At 35.3% G+C, this 19,268-nt stretch overlaps 1 protein-coding gene across 3 annotated transcripts in view; it reads left to right on the top strand.

The window, feature by feature from the left end:
• Metap1d (methionyl aminopeptidase type 1D, mitochondrial) overlaps positions 1 to 19,268 on the top strand; it is an 82,069-nt gene that overhangs the window by 58,909 nt on the left and 3,892 nt on the right. For 2 of the 3 annotated variants that reach the window (XM_027946169.2, XM_071619074.1), the window contains exons 2-6: positions 4,334 to 4,491; positions 6,538 to 6,687; positions 8,220 to 8,368; positions 8,954 to 8,996; positions 12,636 to 12,799. In XM_027946169.2, coding sequence (XP_027801970.2) covers positions 4,334 to 4,491; positions 6,538 to 6,687; positions 8,220 to 8,368; positions 8,954 to 8,996; positions 12,636 to 12,799 — 664 coding nt within the window. Of the gene's footprint in view, positions 1 to 4,333; positions 4,492 to 6,537; positions 6,688 to 8,219; positions 8,369 to 8,953; positions 8,997 to 12,635; positions 12,800 to 15,459; positions 16,259 to 19,268 lie in introns of those variants that run through there. The other variant, XM_071619075.1, reaches the window with a different exon arrangement.

Here is a 19,268-nt window from a genome sequence, read left to right as displayed (position 1 = left end):
GTGGCACATCACAAAAGTTCAGCAGATACATTTGTTGTTAAATGAAAGAATAAATTTAGAGGCCCCACAGAGAAGAGAGGAAAATAAATGGACATTTATGGAGCACCTATATTTTGTAAATGGTTTACATATATATTCTTTTAGGTAATGCTCCATCGGCCTCATGGTAGGAAGAGCACTTTAATTCCCATTTAATAGCAAAGAAAGTGGGACTCAAGAAGTTTTGAAAACTCAGACTTGTCTGTCTTCACAGTTCATGCTCTTTTCACTACTACAGTGCCTCCTGATTAGATCGTCTCTATGAATTTTCATGAAAAATATCTTCACTCTAAATCTTAATCTCCATATGATATATTTTTCATGATTTAAAAAAAATCTAGCCGGACACAGTGGTGCACACCTATAATCCCAACGGCTTGGGAGGCTGAGGCAAGAGGATCGCAAGTTCAAAGCCAGCCTCAGCAAAAGCGAGGTACTAAGCAACTCAGTGAGACCCTGTCTCTACGTAAAATAAAAAATAGGGCTGGGGATGTGGCTGAGTGGTCAAGTGCCCCTGAGTTCAATCCCTGGTCTCCGCCCCCCAAAAAAACTTTCCTTAAAATCCCACCCCTGGAATTAGCATTATCTACTAAGCTTGCTAACTAATAGGACTTATAGAGCTGCTGAACATTGTTGGGAGACAGCTTGCAATGGCAGACACAGCCCTGGGTCTGAACTTGGAGGGCTTTAGCCTGGGGTCTGGTCAATTATTACTAGAGATGAGAGCCTTAGTTCCTCATCTATAAAATAGTGACCTGCCTACCTGACAGTTGGTAAGAAGTAATATATGTAGAGCACCTGGCACTCAGCTTAAGCAAAGAAAGTAATCACTAAATATGAATCACTATTACTATTTTTGTTAGTATCACCATTGTTAACAGTAAGCATAATACATACTTTTCGCAGAAGGGAAACACTTGTGAGTTTTTCTTTTGTGTTGTCTTTTGTGTCTTGTATGTGCTCCTGCCTAGAAATGCAGTTAGGGGATACGATCTTGGATTGATTTCCACCTGAGTTTCTCCAAATTTTCCATTCCATATCCACAGACTGCCCAACTAACTTCTGTCAACTACCTCACTGCCTCACTTTGTGTTCGTCAACAAAGAGAACTTGGCTTAAAGGAATGGATAGATTAGGTCAAACCAGCACCACTTTTGGAAAATTATAATAGTAACAATACAATAGTTCCATGTGTATTTGCTCTTTTTTTTTTTTTGGTATCAGGAATTGAACCTAGGGAACTTAACCACTGAGGCACATCACAGCCTTTTAAAAAAATTTTTATTCTGAAACAGAGAAACAGGGTCTTGCTAAGTTGCTGAGACTGGCCTTGAACTTGCGATTCCACTACCTCAGCCTCCTAAGTCACTAGGATTACAGGCATGCAGCATTGCAACCTGCTCATCTTTATTCTTGAGCCTGTGAGAGAAGTAATATAATTCGTGGAGGCAACTTGACCTGCTTTCCCTCAACCTTAGCACTTACTGTGTATCTTTGTATCTTCAACTGGAGTAATAAACACAATCTGTAGGTTCTTGTGAAGATTAATAAGCTAAGATGTAAAGTGCCTTATACGGTTAATTGACATTCAGTATTACAAGCTATAGTGGAGCCCATGTTTTCTTTTCCATTTTACATTTTAAACATTCTTGAAGGGTGTCTTTACTGGGTATCTGCAGAATACAAGGAATTTTCATATTCCTTATTCCAATTAATTATTACCTGAGATCCAAAAGAAGACATTTTTTTCAGGACCATACAGCTAATAAGAGGAGCAAAGTCAAAAGTCTAGACTTCTATTTTTCCACTGTTTTCTCTTCCTAAGACACTTCCCACCACTTACATGTCAGTTGACAATCCTGGGGTCATTAGGGAAACAGTTTAGGACATAAGGTACCCACTACTGTCAAGTAACTCTTTTTTTTTTTTTTTAAGTCAAATGTGGTAGTGCTTGCCCATAGTCCCAGCTACTTGGGAGGCTGAGGAAGATGGACAGCTTGTGCCCATGAGTTCAAGACCAGCCTGGGCAACATATAAAGACCTTGTCTCAATAACAACTTAAAGATATGATATTTCTGACCTTTTATCTTGTTGTGCAATTGTTTAAAATAGGTACCCCAAACCCAAGGAGACTGATAATGTGGCTCAGTGGTAAACCATGTGCTCACTAGTAGACCATGTGCTGAGCATATGCCAGGCTCTGGGTTCAGTCCCCAGCACTGCAAAAAAAAAAAAAAAAAAGTACCCAAAATACCCCTGTAAGTTTGATTCAGCAGTATTACTTTCAACTTTACAAAGAACATAATTGAATGAAATTTTTGACCCTGACTTACTGACCACTGGAGTTTGTTTGCATCAGTGCCTTTTCCCTTATCAATGAGAGATCCTGAGTTTGGGGGCCAATACTCACCTGCAGTTAGTGTTTCCATTAAGTTTTACAGCTGAAATGTTACTCTAGGCCAGTAGTTCTCAAGCACAGAGGTACAGGCAGATCACCCCAAGAGTTTGTTAAAGCACAGATTGTTGTCCTCACCCTCAGAGCTTCTGAGTCAGTAGATGGAGGAGAGGGCCTGGAATTTGCATTTTTTCCCCATGTGTTGCTGATATTGCTCATCTGAGAACCTCATTGTGAGAACCAATGCTCTAGAGCAGGAGTCAGCAAACTTCTATAAATGGCCTTATGGTAAATATTTTATGTTTGTTGGCCATATATCTTTGTCACAACTACTGAACTCTATCACTGTAGCTCAGAATCAGCCATAAACAATTATAAGTGAATAAAGGTAGCTATAGGAACTGAAATTTTATGTAATTTCTTGTGTTACAAAGTATTTCTCTTTTGATTTCCTTCAACTACTTATAAATGTAATTTTTTAAAATTTTTATTTATTTTTTTAAGTCTTTGGCTATATAAAAAGAGGGGCAAGTAGGCCAGATTTTGGCCCATAGGCTGTGTTTGCCAACTCCTGCCATGTAGTTGTGATTTGTTGATTTGTGATTTTTAAACTAAAAATGTTTTAACTAATTGTGATACAAGTGGATGGTTTCAAATATATAATAGTATAGAAGAAAATAAAATGAATCAAAATGTGTTCCCACCTCTAGCCTTAATCACATGCTCCACAGATAACCACTATTGATAAATATTCATTTCCAGAAATTTTATAGGCTTGAACAAGCTTATATAAATAAGTGTACAGCTTTTTACATTCATGAGCTTCTTATAGGGGATGTGGGGCATAGCTCAGATGTGGAGCATTTGCCTAGCATGATCAAAGCCCTGGGTTTGATTCCCAGCACTGTCCCTGCTTTCCCAAATTTGTGTGGGCTTCTTATGGACTTTTCAGCATTTACGTTTTATCCTAACAATGTATTATTACCTCTTTCCTTGTCAATACTTAGAGATGACTTAGCTTATTCTTTTTAACGGCCCCAGAGTTTTCAATTGTGTAAATGTGCTATAATATTTAACCAAGTCCCCATTGATGTTTCCCATTTGGAAACATTTAGGTAGTTCCCCCCCCCCTTTTTTTTTCACTCAAAACAGTGTTTCAGTGATGGTACATCTTCACACATCCATCATTGCGTAACATCCACAGGATAAAGTCTGGCGAGATGAATTGCTGAGTCAAAAGATATGTGCATTTAAAATTTTGATAGAAATTTCTAAATTCCTGTTGTGATTACTTTAAGGCCCTCTGTCCATTTGCTTTCAGGGTTATACCTACATTTTTGCTATTTGGTCTTTTTCTGATTTGAGCATTCATCACAATGAATTTCAGTATAATGCCTTGATGCACATGAACTTAACACACTGTAATCCTATGGAGGGCAAAAGTGCAGCTGGCAATTTGTCTCTGATTCTTGAAATGAAAATGGCTTTAAAGAATATAAAGCCATCAAAATAGTGCCCTGAATTCTAGGGTTATCCTGGACATTGTCACACAAGGTACCACAGTAGAAATTGTTCTTTTTACAGACTTGGTGTTTAGCACATGTTTCTATATGTTTGTTTCCCATTACAGTAGAGTTTTCCATTGTCAGGCATTTATGTAAACATAGTATTAGCTAATAAATATGCTGTGCTACTCTTGTACTAGAACTTGGAATACAATTGCTTTCCTTTCTGTTTGGGGCTTTTCCTTTTTGACGCAATAAAGGATTAGAATAATGATTTAGTAGGCAACAACACAACACCTTCAAGTGCAAGCACTGTTAGTTTTGTTTCTTTTTTCTTTTTCTTTCTTTCTTTCTTTTTTTTTTTTTTTTACTTAAAATACATTTCTGTTCATAGGTTGTCATAGAATTTTCTCTTCACCACTCAATCATATCTACTTACACAAGCAGTCAAGCAGTCAACAAAGAAGAAATTTCTTTTTTCGAAGACAAAGAGATATTTCACACAGTATAGTTGTGCCGGCTGCAGTTTCTCCAGCGCATCCAGTTCCTAAGGTACGGTATTGCCTATTATTTCCAGCCAAGATAAAGATTGACTGCAGAAGTGATCAAATGTTTTTTGCACCTTTGATTTCCAGGCCATTTAAGTCATAATTTAAAACTTGGTTTGTGATTTAAAATTATGATGTGAGAAGTTTTAACATCCTGTAGTTCTAGAACATTAATTTTTAAAAAGAAAGCTTTGAGTGTAGAACTGCTTAGCTTGTTTAGAATTTAAATTTCTATCCTGAAATTTTCTATATTAAATTTCTAACATGAAGATAAAAACTATACATATGTGGTTTCCAAACTTTTAGGAAAGAAAATAACTATAAAATTGGGATGATTCAAGAGAGATTACATGAAACTAACGCACTGGATTTTTTTTAAAAGCTTGCTCTTATACTTTCCATTTCATTAGTGCTGCTATCTTTGAATTGTCCTTTAGAGTAAATTAAATAAAATATCTTGTTTGAGAGCATTGTTGACTTTTTTTTTTCAGAGATTGCAATTCTGTGGAAAGACAATCTGACCATTTTTCAAAATGAAATATAAAGGAGCTCTGTGGGTCATTTAGTAAGAGTAGCTAAAAGAAATATGAATTTGTCACAAAACCACTGCTTTCTTCCTTTTGCAGTTTTTAAAATGTTTAACAGCAAACCCATATTAAGAATGTTTTACCTCCTGAAGGTGAATGGCCCATTTTGTTGCAGGAGCTCATGAGAAAAGAAAGACCACCAGAACCCAGAATACATTCCTGGCTTGGCTGTGGCCTGGCCATCATAGTGAGAGCCAGTATTTGGTATTAGTCACAAAATTGATATTACTTTTCCTTAGGAAAAAGAAAAAGAAATTGCCAGATAGGTAAAAGGATTTTTTTAGACATATCAATCAATTTCAAGAACAACCCAATATCCTCTCTGCCAGGTTATAGAGCCAGAATACAGACAAGATCACAGGCTGTTTGGGGGTAAACCTGGTGAGCTGTGGGCATTAGTGGGGTGACTGGAATAGAGTAGATGCTTCTTCAGGGCTCAGCTGTGGCAGCCCAGGCAGTGCTGTTGCTTGAATCAGAAAAGCCCCTCTGACTGGAGAATAAGAGAAGATCCTAAAACCCAGCATGGCACTCTTCACAAAGAGAAGAACCCTAATTGCATCCTTTCCAGAGTTGTGTGATGTCCCCATTGAATGGTGTTATCTCCCTCACCCTCCTGTCCCAAACTTCTGTGGCATCTTACTGTGTTCTGTTAAACAATGCTTGTGTACAATTGCTATAAATAACTTACAAAAGGGCTGTACAAAACCTCTGGACTAAAAGAAGCTCTGTGGAGGATAGTATTATTTCCTGAATATGCCAATGAGTTTAGGTAAGTGGTGGAGGATGGTGTCTACAAGAGTGATCAGGGTTGAATTTTTTTAAATTTGGGGGGTGCCTTTTGTTCTTGATAAATGATGAAAATGTTCTAGGTGATTTTTTATGTACTCAGGCAAAAAAGAAAAGGAAGCTGTTTTGTTTTATTCTCTAAACTCTGAGTAGGGTTGCCAAATGTAAGAAAAGTGTATGTATAATAGGCTTCCTTGGACTTGACAGTCAGCCTTTTTACAAATATTCATTGAGAGAGGGTGTTGGGAGCTTCCCTTGCATAAATTTGATCTTTGTGTTAAGAAGATGAAAGTGCCTTTTAATTTTAATTAACCATTTGGCAACTTGGAAGCTTGGTGCTATTTTTCATCAATGGTGATATGCTTCCAACAGGGTTGGGAGGAGGAAGAAAAGAAAACTACTGTTTGTTTTGACCAGAAGTCTACTTCAGTCGAGTTTGACTCAAAGCATGGTGAGGTTAACAGACCATCCAGTGGCAGCACTAACGGGCAATGTTAAGTTCAAAAGGGCAGGGGAAGGAACTGGGGGCAGCCTGGAGGGTCTGTTGTGCTGGCTTCGAAGGTCGGTGCTCCGGCAGGAAGGGCAGAGCTCCATGAAGCAGGAGGCTGTGTCCGAAAAAATGATCCCATTGTCGTGCGCTGGGTTCTGATCTTCGTTTTCAATCCTTTTTCCTCAAGCACATAAAGAAGCCAGACTATGTGACGACAGGCATTGTACCCGACTGGGGAGACAGCATAGAAGTTAAGAATGAAGATCAGATTCAAGGGCTTCATCAGGCTTGTCAGCTTGCCCGTCATGTCCTCCTCCTGGCTGGGAAGAGTTTAAAGGTGGTGTCTTACCAAGCCTCAGAGTGACTTCCATAAGGGGCAACTTCTTTCTCTTTCATTCTTTTTTTTTTTTTTCTCTTTCACCTTAATTTTTGTTTTGTACACATCTAATTTGCTTTCAAAAAATCTAGTAAAGCCTTGGGATGGGAGAAAGGGACCTTATTATTTTATGTATTTATTGAAGAGGTAATTTTAAAATCCAAATTGAATTTTTACTAGCAGAATTCTAGAAATACCTTGGGCTAAATCAGCCTATCCAAGTTGATCAGTGGCAGACGGCTTTGACTTTTGCCTCTTACTCCTGCCTATAATTTGTGCTTTTGTTTCCTTCATTATTTCTGTATGCTTGAAGAATTGTTCTACCTTGTAGTTTGCCTCCTATTTTCTTGCATTAGCTCTGCAATGAAAGATCAGACCAGATACACAAAGCTATAGATATAATGGCCATATAATTGTATACAAAAATCCTACAAGATTTAGTTCTTTTATAATAATTTGAAACACCCTGTTCCATAGAGATAATGAAATAAAGTAAAGCCTGTCATTTCCAAAAGGAGGGAAGAATTTAGGAAGACTCAAAGATGAAATCACTTACTGTGTCATCTGTATAATAAACTTATTAGAGCAACATAACTAAGCATAATGTGAATATAAAATAACAGAAAATTATTGGAGAAATAGATAATTTTTAATAACAGATTTTATTTTGTTTTAGATTTTTATTTATGATTTGTGAGTTTATGAAAATAGTCTACCAGTGCTCATTAAACTCAATTTCAGGGGCCGAGTCTAGCTCAGTGGTAGAGTGCTTGCCTAGCATACATGAGGCCCTTGGTTCAAGTGAGACCCAACACCACAAAAACAAAATAAAACAAAAACTTTAGTTTCAGTTTTTTCTGTTTGGGAGCAATTGGTTACCTTCTAATAAGGGGGAAATTTGTTTTAAACACATTTACTTACTTAGGCATAAAAGAAGTCAGGATTAGTGACAACCAAATCTCTACAAAATGTATCAGACTGTGTTTCTAAATGATGATCCCTAATCTCCATCCCATTGCTATAAAACCCATGTAATGTTTCACTGAACTAAAGTGTGGGTTGACCTACTTTTTCAGACCTGTTGTCTAAACCAAAAATCCTTTGGAGCATTTATTCAAGTTTCCATTAGCCATCGTACTAACTATTGAGAAAGAGAAAAGGATTGCTGAAAGACATATTGTGGAAATCTTCAGGCTAAAAAGGACTCATGTCATTTAATGACTCACAGTGATTTAGAGGATCCTGGAGTTTAAATTTTTTATTTCTTAAGAGTCCATAATACTATCATTTACCCCTGCCCCAAAAAAATCATCAAAAAAAAGCATAATTGAAGATGGTAACACTAGTCATAATTAATTAAAATATTATATAACATGTTTATTATAGTAAGTCTATACAATCTCACATGGAAGTGCTGTTATTATGGGAATGGTTGGTAAATACAGGAAATGTCTTCAACTGTCACTGCACAATTTTTGTATTTAATATTATAGGTTGACATGACAACTGAAGAGATAGATGCTCTTGTTCATCAGGAAATCATCAATCATGACGCCTATCCCTCACCTCTAGGCTATGGAGGCTTTCCAAAATCTGTTTGTACCTCTGTAAACAACGTACTCTGTCATGGTATTCCTGACAGGTATTTGTTTTTTGATAACATATTGTTCCTTTGGAAACTAAAACATGAAAATAAGATCTATAATGTATGTTGGAAAATACTATGGCTCAATTGAAATCCACCTGTAAACTTCAGAAGTTGATTATGATAAAACAAAAATTTTGAAGTATTTCACTACAAAGTGGATATAACACCATCATTTAATATTTGTTAAAACAGTATGTGATATACAGTAGTTGTACAGTAACTATTTCTTTTACTTTCCTCAATTTTTACCATATATATGGTGAAAGTCCAATGTAGGCAAGTTTTTTGTTATCAACTACTGTTTTGGTTCTTTATAACATTGAGATAACTAATAAGTACATCTTTTTAAAGGATAGGTGATTTTTTAAACAATGGCAATATGTTTGTTTTATCTATTTTTTATAAAATTTGATGTGACTAACATAAGACATAGATCAGATGTAGTTATTCCATTTATGTCTCTTTCACTCCAAATTATCATTGCAATTCACTGAGTTTGTGATAGTAGTCATTAGGTATTTACTTTTTATTCCTTTTATTGAAATCTATCACCATTTTTTCCTTCTGTTTATGTTTCAGTCGACCTCTTCAGGATGGAGATATTATCAACATTGATGTCACGGTGAGTAAATCATACAAAAAATAGTCTTTGATCAACTTCAGAATTGCTAGTAGCAACAGGAAGAAGAGTGGATTGAAAATGTGAACTGCACCGGTGGAAGTGCTGTTTACTTCTAGCCCCAGACGCAAGCAGCTGGTTTCCTTTTTTGTCTTTAACTCTGTGTTTATTCCAAGTAAACCCAGGCCTGACTTGAATTTAGGGCTGGAATCAGATGCACTGAGATCAATGTTGGCCTAAGTGAAATGTCAACCCAATCCTGCTATGTGTCATGTTTTTGAGAAGGTGTAATTGTTATTGATCCACTGTGTAGTTAATGCAGAGCACCACAGCACTGGGCAGCTGCTGAAGCTAGATATGTATGAGATGAGCTAACACGAAGAAAGCCAGCATTTTTCCTTCACTCTGCCAAGATTGATCTTCCTCTTCCTGCTGATTTTGAGTGGGGCCTGTCATTATCTTACTCTGTCATTAGGGGCTACATTGGCCTGTGTGTCAGTCTATTTGGACAGCAACTCTTTTGCTAGCAGTGTTCCCTAGATTTATTAAAATCCCTGAAGGTAACATTGTGTTCCATTTCTGGTATAGAGAGTCTTGAGCTCAAAGCATACAGTGGTTTTCTCTCTGAACTTTTTTAAGTTTTCACCAAATGGTTAATGGCCTTAAAAAAAAAAGTTAATTTTTAATAACAGATTTTATTTTGTTTTAGATTTTTATTTATGATTTGTGAGTTTATGAAAATAGTCTACAAGTACTCATTAAACTCAACATAGGGACTTCAAATTGTACAAGCTTTAACCTTTTCTAATTTTCTTAGCCTTTTACCATTCTCAGACTTAAATTATTTGTGCTCATTTTATTAAAAATTGTTGTAATGATACCTTTGGATTATGTAGATCATAAAATCTGTGCATGATTAATAAATACATTTTAAATAAATAAATACAATTTAAATATCTGATGAGAACCAGCTGAGATGGATAACATTCAAGGAATAGTTTCTATTAATGATAAAATATTTTTAGTAATAGTTGTTTTTTTATCCAGACCATGAAACTTAAGTGGAATTTGGAAAGAGATAGAAATGGACATCCAGTATTTGAATTCAGTCATATTTTTAGTTAAGTTAATTCAGCCTTTTTTCTTCATATCAGCTGGTATAAGGATATATAGCCAAGGATTCTTTCATTGCCAATACTATTTCCTATGTTATTTAGTTTTACTTAGAATACTTGAACATTTGCTCCATATACTCTGTTGGTATCTTTCCAACTCAGAATCATGTAGGAGGTATTTTATAAAGTGTTGTTATCTCACCTGATCACCCTCTAATGAACTATTGCTGCTTGAATGAAATCAGCATATTCTTCCATACTGTTTCTAATGTGTCCAAAGAGAATATTTTATTACTTTTCTAGATTCTTTTAATAAGTAATTTTGTTTTTAAATTTTAAATTATTTCAACAGTTAACAAAACTCATAAAACAAAGTGAAATTTCAAGTGTCTAGAAATGTGAAGGAACCTAGGAAACATATAGGTTAGTATCTTTTTTATTTTATTCAGTATTGGGTATTGAACCCAGGGCCTTATGCTTGCTAGGCAAGTGCTCTGCCACCAAGCTACATCCCCAGGCCTACATTAGTATTTTAACAAATTATATTTTAATGAAATTTTTTTAATATTTATTAAAATATTAGTTGGACATAATATCTCTATTTTATTTATTTATTTTTATGTGGTACTAAGGACTGAACCCAGGGCCATGCAGGTGCTGGCAAGTGCTCTAACACTGGGCCACAACCCCAGCCCTCTGATGAAATATTTTGTTAAGTCAAGGACTCCATTACCAGATTCTATAATTTTATCAGAAAATACTCATTATATTTTATAGTTTACTTCTAGTATGCATCACAAGAAAATAGGTTTCTTTTTCTATTAAAAGTTGAATATTTTTTTAAAAGACAATGTGGTACTTATAGTAGTTGCTCAATAATATTTCTTAAATAAATGAAGTATAAAACAAGAATAGTTTTTGGATACAAACACTGGTTATATATGTTGCTACCAACTCTCAAAAGCATTCAAGTATTATACTTGAATCCTTCAAGTAGTCATTTTGAAAACTAGTAAATATATGAAAAACAAATAGAATTTCTGAATAATACATTTTTACCTAAAAACAGTTACATAAACATTTACAGTTACAGATGTTCTTGAAAAATTACTCATTAGCAAATTTTATATTCGTGTATATAGATTGTAAAGGACAATAAATGGGAATGAACATATTTAACACTATTCTTTTACAAAGTAATTAAGATAATTTGATACAGTTGTGAAAAAAACTTGATTAGAAGGCAACTTGTCTGTGTGTTTGTCCCGACTTATAAAGTGGAGATCTTCATGAAGTCCTTTCTTGCCTCCCTCACAGAATATAGAACATTTTTAAAGATGCAGAATAATATACAAATTTACAACATAAATTCAGAATTAAAACAGAACATTCAGATAAATATCTCTTTAATAGCAGTTTCTGCATTCAACTTTATGAGAAAACGAACTGTGAAAAAGAGTACAAATTTATGCAAAATAGTAAATCCCATGCTACCTCCAAGGATCAATATTCAACCAGTTGGTCTGGGATGTGGCTCAAGTGGTGGTGCGCTCGCCTGGCATGCGTGCGGCCCGGGTTTGATCCTCAGCATCACATACAGGTGGAGATGTTGTGTCAGCCAATAACTAAAAAATAAAATATTGGAATTTCTCTCTCTCTCTCTCTCTCTCTCTTAAAAAAAAATATTCAACCAGTCTCCTCTGCCTTCTGTATTTATTATAGTGTTTGGTAATCATTGATTTTTTTAATAATAAATCTGGTGACTTAAAGATCTTGTAGGGTTCAAAGATCATTGAAGACTGATAAAGTTATATTTTCTGTAATTTTTCTCATAAGCCTGTTCTGTTCTGTTCTGATTTTTTAAAAATCCATGTAGAGTGTTTTCAGTGACATTCTGCTATCTGGAACATTTGATTAAGACTTCACTTTAGACATGGGATTTTTTTTCTATAACATATTTCATCCTCATATTGAGCCATTTCAATTCTTAGAACTAAATTCTCCTAGCATCCATTATAATATGTCTTATCTTATTTCTTCTTGTCATTATATATCACTTCCAAGTCTAGAACTGGTAAATAAAGATCATATAAATCTTCATGATATTAAGGAAACTTTTTACTATGTTAAATACTTCTTAGTTTTCTAAATCTATCCTGGTAATTGTAGGTCAGTGTATTTTATTTGACCACTAATTTTTGTATACAGTGACCAAATAAAATACATTTGTGTTCTCAAAATTAAAATGAGGAATCAAAATGTTACACTAGTGTTTCTAATCATAGTGCTGAAATAGATGTATTAGCCATTTATATGTTTTTTAGACTTTGTCATTCATTACATGGTTTCATCTTTTTACTTTCTGTAAGGTTTCAGTGTATCTGTTTTATTTTTTATAGGCAGATAAGTATAATTCTGAGAGTGTAAAACACCTGAGTTTACTAAATACATAAATGAATAATATGTGTACTTTAGGAGAGTAGATTTTTAAACAAGGACATATTTTAAAATTTCTGCCTGCGTTTAGGTCTATTACAATGGCTTCCATGGAGACACCTCTGAAACATTTTTGGTGGGCAAGGTGGATGAATGTGGTAAAAAGTTAGTGGAGGTTGCCAGGAGATGTAGAGATGAAGCAATTGCAGCTTGCAGAGCGGGGGCCCCCTTCTCTGTAATTGGAAATACAATCAGGTAAGCCTTACACTGACAAGTAAAGGGAGGGTTGGCAAATGGTACAAAGGTTATTGGTGGCTGGGTATAAAGTTGATGACATGTTTTATGATTCAGAACCATCATTTCAGTCTGATATCACTATGTGAACTGCCAGGCTGCAATATTCTCCCTGAGTTGAAAAAAATAAAAATAAAAAGACTTTTTAAAAGGGAATTATACCAGGGTCAGCAAAGAAACTTACTGGAATAGCCAACAATATTTATATGGCATCTTATGTTTTAGCTCGACATATTGGTCTATAATGTTGCTGTACTCAAAATCACACCAAATATGGAAAAAAGTGCTTAGGAAGGGGATGAGCATTCCAACTCTTGGATAAGGAGAAAGGAGAAAAGCTAAATGTAATAAAGGAATGAAGTGAAACATATTCCTATGATACAAAGATAAAAGCTGTTGGCTCAAGCAAGCCTTATCTTTTGATTAGCAAATTAGTAGATTAGCAAGTAACCCAAAAGGGTGATCTCCTTTTTCTGCCTGGTTCACTTTTCCTGTAAACCATTGTTTATTTCCCACACAGTATTCTATGCTTGCTTTCCGAGTGTATGTGTATTTTCTGAATTCAAGACTTTTCTTTGTAATCTGTTACCTACTTTTGGGTCTTTTTTCTCCTAGCTCTTTTGAAGTAGACATGCAGAATATGTGTTTTCATTTAAAAGTAACGCATTTTGTTAAAGAAGATCACATCAGTACCCTTTAAAGTACTGTTCTCATTAATATGAACCATTGAATACTTCCCATTTGTCTAAAGATGGAAGGCTTAGTCACCTTGAAAAGATGCTGCCTTTTTTCTTCATACGCCTTCAAATACTTTAAGAAAAAAGGCAGTAAAATATCAGTTAAATGCATTTATGGCTTTAAAAATATTGTAACAGTGTCTGAATCAAACTTTAGTAAAATCTCTTTGGGTTATATCTGAGAAGCTTTTATTGAAGACTTTGAACAAAATTGTGTTTTTGACAGTTTTAAATTATAGGCTAACTAGCCTGGGAAAAAAGGATAGTGTCTCTCTGTTCTTTCATAGGAAATGTTGAATCAGACCCCTACTGGGAAAAGAAATTTAATGCATATCTCACTATCTTACTGTCCATGAATATAATAGAAATGAATTCAAAATGCAGTTTTATTTTTGCAAATGGGATGAGTCGATAGATGCACCTCATATTTTTGAACACCTAGGGTTCAACAAATTTACTGGTGGTGCTCTTGCATTTTAACAAAATTTATTCTTCAGTAGAAGGGGGCAGAGAACACTAGATTCTTATTCAAGCATTCTATCGAGCTCTGCATTCATGGCTGTGTCTAAAGGGCATGTCAGCCTTTGATTCTCTCTGAGAGGTAATTATCCTTTTCCTGTCACGGAACAACAAATGATAGCTAACTACAGAGGCACATTTGCAGTAGTCACATTCATCAACTGCAGAAAAAAAAATTCAATTTAATTGTGCAACACAGCTGCACATGGGCTTTTGAGCATTTCTGTTGTTCTCCCTGTCTCGCTATTCCTCCCTCCAGATCTATTTTTTAAACTTTTTTTCTGGTTATTTTTTCCCCTTTTTGTCTCTTCTTCCATTTTTACTCTCTGTACTTTCTTGTTAAAGTAATTTTCCTTTGTGGCTCTCATTCTTTTTTCCCCATTGAAGGCTATGAATGTAGAAAATTATCACAATTACTCATATAATTGAGCCTCTTTGTAGCAAGTGCAACTCCAGTAGCCTTTCTCCATCATGAAAATGGTTTCATTATAGGGTTTTTCATATTCTCTGACACCATCTACACAGAGGAACAGGCGTGCAGATGAGATGTACTAGGAACAGGCTAGATCAGTAAGGTCACAGTAGGAATAATTAGCTCTGCTATGGAAAGAGCATCTAGGCCTTTTACTGCTACATAAATGTACTGTCCGTGGCTTTTAGTCACAAAAAAAACTTACTAACAAATGGAGCTCCCGCCTACTACTTTGAAAAAAAGATTTGTATCAACACTACAATTTTCCATCATTAAGACTAATAACACAGAGCCTAGTATACATCAAGGGGAATAAAAAGAAAAATCTCACATTCAAGTGGTGGCTGGGTGCTGACCTTTGTTCCCTTTTTTTGTGTACGACTTAACTCTTTACAAAAAAGAGCCACACGCCACACCAACATGCAGGTGAACTCCAGCTAGTACTAGCAAAGCACAGCATTCAGTCGGAAAATCTGATAAATCTCCATGCAGGATAATGCATTTCATTACATATTCACTACATTAATTCTAGCTACATTAAAAAAAAAAGAAGAAGAAACAAGAAGAAGAGTAGAATTGAAAGTGACATTGGATTTTAGCTATCTGGATGCAAAGGTCAGTTTTTGCAGAGTATGAATTTGCATGTACAAGCTCCTTTGAAAACCAGATCAGTCTCAACAACTGCACATACAAAACTATGTGGGGGGAAAAAATAAAAAAAAAAAAGACAATGAACTTCTTACTTTTACCCTAATGCATTTCATTATTTAGATGGTTTATGTCTGCGGTTGGTGAGGAAACTGGCCCCAATTGTAACAAATGTTTGTTCTGATGTGTTAATGCAGTGTTTCCGAACATCTATTATTTTGCCTTTTTTTTTTTTTTTTATTCAGGCAAAATCTTAAGAGAGTAAGTAAACAAATGGTATCCACCTTTGAGCCAAAAGTACTTGAAATCTTTACAAACCAAAGGTTTACAAACATCTTTCAACTTGGTCTCGTTTATTGTAAGATATTCACCATCTTTGCACAGCCTCCCTTCACTGCTACCCTCTGAAAAGAACATTCAAGCAGCTTGTCAGTATTTTGTTACTCCAAACCACCAGATCTCTAAGGAATATTTTTGAATTTTCCTCTGAGACCTGGAGGATGGGATGATGTCTGTGAAGAAGTATCAGACAAAATGATTTCACAAAAAGACTCCCTGTGTGCCCTTTTGCTTTGCGAGGGATGCCTAGTGATCTTTAGGCCACAGTGTTGTTATACTCGTTGTACCTCCATGTGCTTTAAAACATTCCTAGATCTGTATTTTTGTTAATTGTCTCTAGATTATATTATCTATGTGAGAATATTATAAATGTATAGATTCATGCATCACAAATATATGATAGGTCAACCAAAAATAATTCAGGTTTATAGTTGTAAATGTCATGATGAAAGTATCAATAAATGGCTTTCAATGTTTAATTCATAAGTATATGTTTTGATATTAATCTAGAACAATGTAAAGCAGATTTTTTAAAAATAATCTCTTTCTATTAGATTATGCACAAACAATAAGTGGCTCAGGCAAAATAAGTCATTTTAATGTCATCTGTGATGGATTTTTCTTGACAGCTACTGTAAATTACAATTACACTGCTTCTCTCTACACATGAAAGTAAGCATTGCAATAAATTATCTTTTATTTCAATCCATCATGTCTGCTTTTCAGAAACAGAAAACCTCAAATAAAAGTTCAGCACTATTGTAAGAAAAACACAGTAATTTGTGATCCAGTTTGAAACAAAAAAAAAAATGTACCACTCTTTTGGAAAACAGTTGTTGGCTTTCAAAAATATTACTAATTATACTTAAACATTCCTGTCATTATAGGGGATCCCTGAATTTGTACATTCCTTCATTCAAAGACTACTGTTTAGATTAAAATCTAGAAAGACTAAAGTAAAATTACCTAACTGAACAAATCAGGTGCCATTTGTGATTCTTTATTAGAGATGTGTGACCCCTTTGGAGATTACTGTTGCTTATAGGATTCATGTAAAAATGGTAATAAAACTATTTCCACGTGCATTTTTATTTCTTTGTCAGAGCATGTACTTAAACATAGTACTCCTCTGCCCTCTTGGGGAATGTATTTTTACTCATACAAAGTAGTTGAAATGCATTAAGAAATTTTACTTATCTAGACAATGCTACAATTGAGTCCAGCTACTCATGAAAAGGAATTTAACTGAATAAAATGGTCACAAGATGAAATTCCTTAAAAGAAATTTCTCTCTTTCACCTATAAACTGTAGCCGAAACATGAACTGTAATAACACAGTATAATTGAAAAGTGAGTTCATCAACTACCTTTACCCACCTTCTTCCTTTACTCTCTCCCCTAGTATTCCATAAGAAAACCTTCAAATCATAAATGTGCTGGGCTCGTGCGTAGGTGTAATACTATCATAAAGGATATTTAGTTAGAGGAAATCAGAACAGAAGAGTTAATATCAGGAGAGTCCTTATCAGTAGATTTAAACAAGGAGAAGGAAGATTTCATGGGTGAAATGTTCAGAAAAAGAAAACCCTATACTCAGAAACAGGTCGTGGCCCCACTGGGGCAGGTGTTGAGGAGCAACTGCAGCACTTCTTGGACACTCCTGCCTGATCCACTATTTTTATTTTCCCCAACATAACAGTCAAGAGGTAACTGCAGGCTGTACCTTCCTGTGCCACAGTTAAGGTGACCAGCCCTTGCTTTTATGTTAGAGGATCAGAGTCACTTGTGTTGTCTCTGTGAAATCAGATTTAAACCCTACAGTCAGATAACTAATCTTGTGCTCACCATATATCCCAAAATAGTAGAAGGGGAATATTTTAAAATAGTAATTAGGAACATTAATGAGATTTTGTCCCATTTAGTCCCTGTAAGTGTATGTTAAAAAACTACCAGTCCAAAAGGAAAATACCCTGGAAAGCAGACAGAAGTGTGTTTTCAGCTCCTGGGATCAAGCTTTGAGGTGGGCTCAACCAAGGAATTGAGAGAAATGTGTCCTGTTCTTTTCCTCTCTTCACCCGGCTGTGAAATCCTCTAACCTTTGCATCTGTGACACGTAGAGTCTATGATACTCCTGAAACCAGAAGTTCCACTGGGACCCAGGGAGCAAATTGTTGTAGGAGAATGCACTCAGATATCTTTATCCACCTAGTAATTGCACAGCTTCTTTTATGAAGAGGAATGAGAGGTATGATGGGGGGAGGGACCCTGAGGGTTTTTTACAGAGTGGGCTTTCTTCCTCTCATCGGAAATTAAAATGAAGATTGCCATTGTAACACACATTTAGGATGTAGCTGTGATGCCTGCCAATCACCTGGACTCTGGGGGCGGGGGTAGCTTTCTTTCTTTTCTTTTTTTTAAGACAAGGAAATAGAATAGTTTATATTGAATGCTCTTTGAATCACTGAGATTTGTTGACTGAACTAACATAATTTAGAGATTTAGGTAGAACCCATTCTTATTTTTTTTAACTCAATCTAGATTATAATGTCTTATTTAATCATCTGTCTTCTACCCTCTTTCCACTTTCCATCCTCAGTTTCTATTCAGAAATTGTGTGGAACAAATAGAAACATCTTGGAAAAGATGTTATAACTCCTGCCCACAGTACAAAGACCCACAGAAATAACAAGTACAAAGTACAACTTATGAGATTAAAATGTTGACTTATTCCTCTCCTTGACACATGCATAGCTTACCCATTTCTACATTATCAATTATAATTAAATTTCAATGATAAGCTGACCATATGCTGATTATAGTGACATCCTTGTCTAAATGAAAATACTGAGAAATCTGAGAATGGTTAAAAATGTCTTTAAAATGCATACAGATATAATGTCTATAAAGGTGCTGGCTAAAGCATTCATGCTAAACTAAAACTCGAGTTTGTTGAAAACTCTGGTTCCATAGTTTAAAAAATTGGATTTATTAGGAACTGCAATAGTGGTCCTGTAAATCCAAATCCATTGCTATTGGTAGGGTTAGGGACATTATGCCTTTCTTCCACATGGAAATGAAAATCATAGCCAGGCACAGTCACACATACCTGTAATTATAGTGATTACAGAAGCTGAGGCAGGAGGATCACAAGTTCAAGGCCAGCCTGGGCAACTTAGCAAGAAGGTCTCAAAATTTAAAAATGGGGGTGGGGCAGGAAGAAAAGGACTGGAGGGGGCATAATTTAGTGGTAAAGCACCTCTGGATTTAGTCTCCAATATCAAATTTAATGGAATAAAAAGAGAAAGAAAAGAGGGCTGGGGTAGCTCAATGGTAGAACCCTTGCCTAGCATGCACATTCCACCCCCAATACTGCAAAACAAAAAAGAAAGAAAATGTAAATCATTCATGATGTATATGTTCTTACCAGTCTGATTCTCCCAGAGCAAACATTTATCTGATTTCAACAAAAACTTTTCCAACTTGAGGGTAAAGATTTTAGGGTTGGATTATGTGCTAGATTTCATTTTTAAAATTTTTTTTAAATATCTTTATTTTACTTATTTAATTATTTGTTTGGTTTTACGTGGTGCTGGGGATCAAACCCAGTGCCTCACAGATGCGAGGCAAGTTCTCTACCACTGAGCTACAACCCCAGCCCCTAGATTTCATTTATAAGAGATAGGTAGAACACAAAAACATTTGCATGTAGAATAAT

This window comes from Marmota flaviventris, chromosome 11 (genome assembly GCF_047511675.1).
Source record: "Marmota flaviventris isolate mMarFla1 chromosome 11, mMarFla1.hap1, whole genome shotgun sequence".
NCBI lineage: Eukaryota > Metazoa > Chordata > Mammalia > Rodentia > Sciuridae > Marmota > Marmota flaviventris.
Note: the sequence above shows the minus strand (reverse complement) of the source record. Positions and strands in the feature narration are given on the sequence as shown.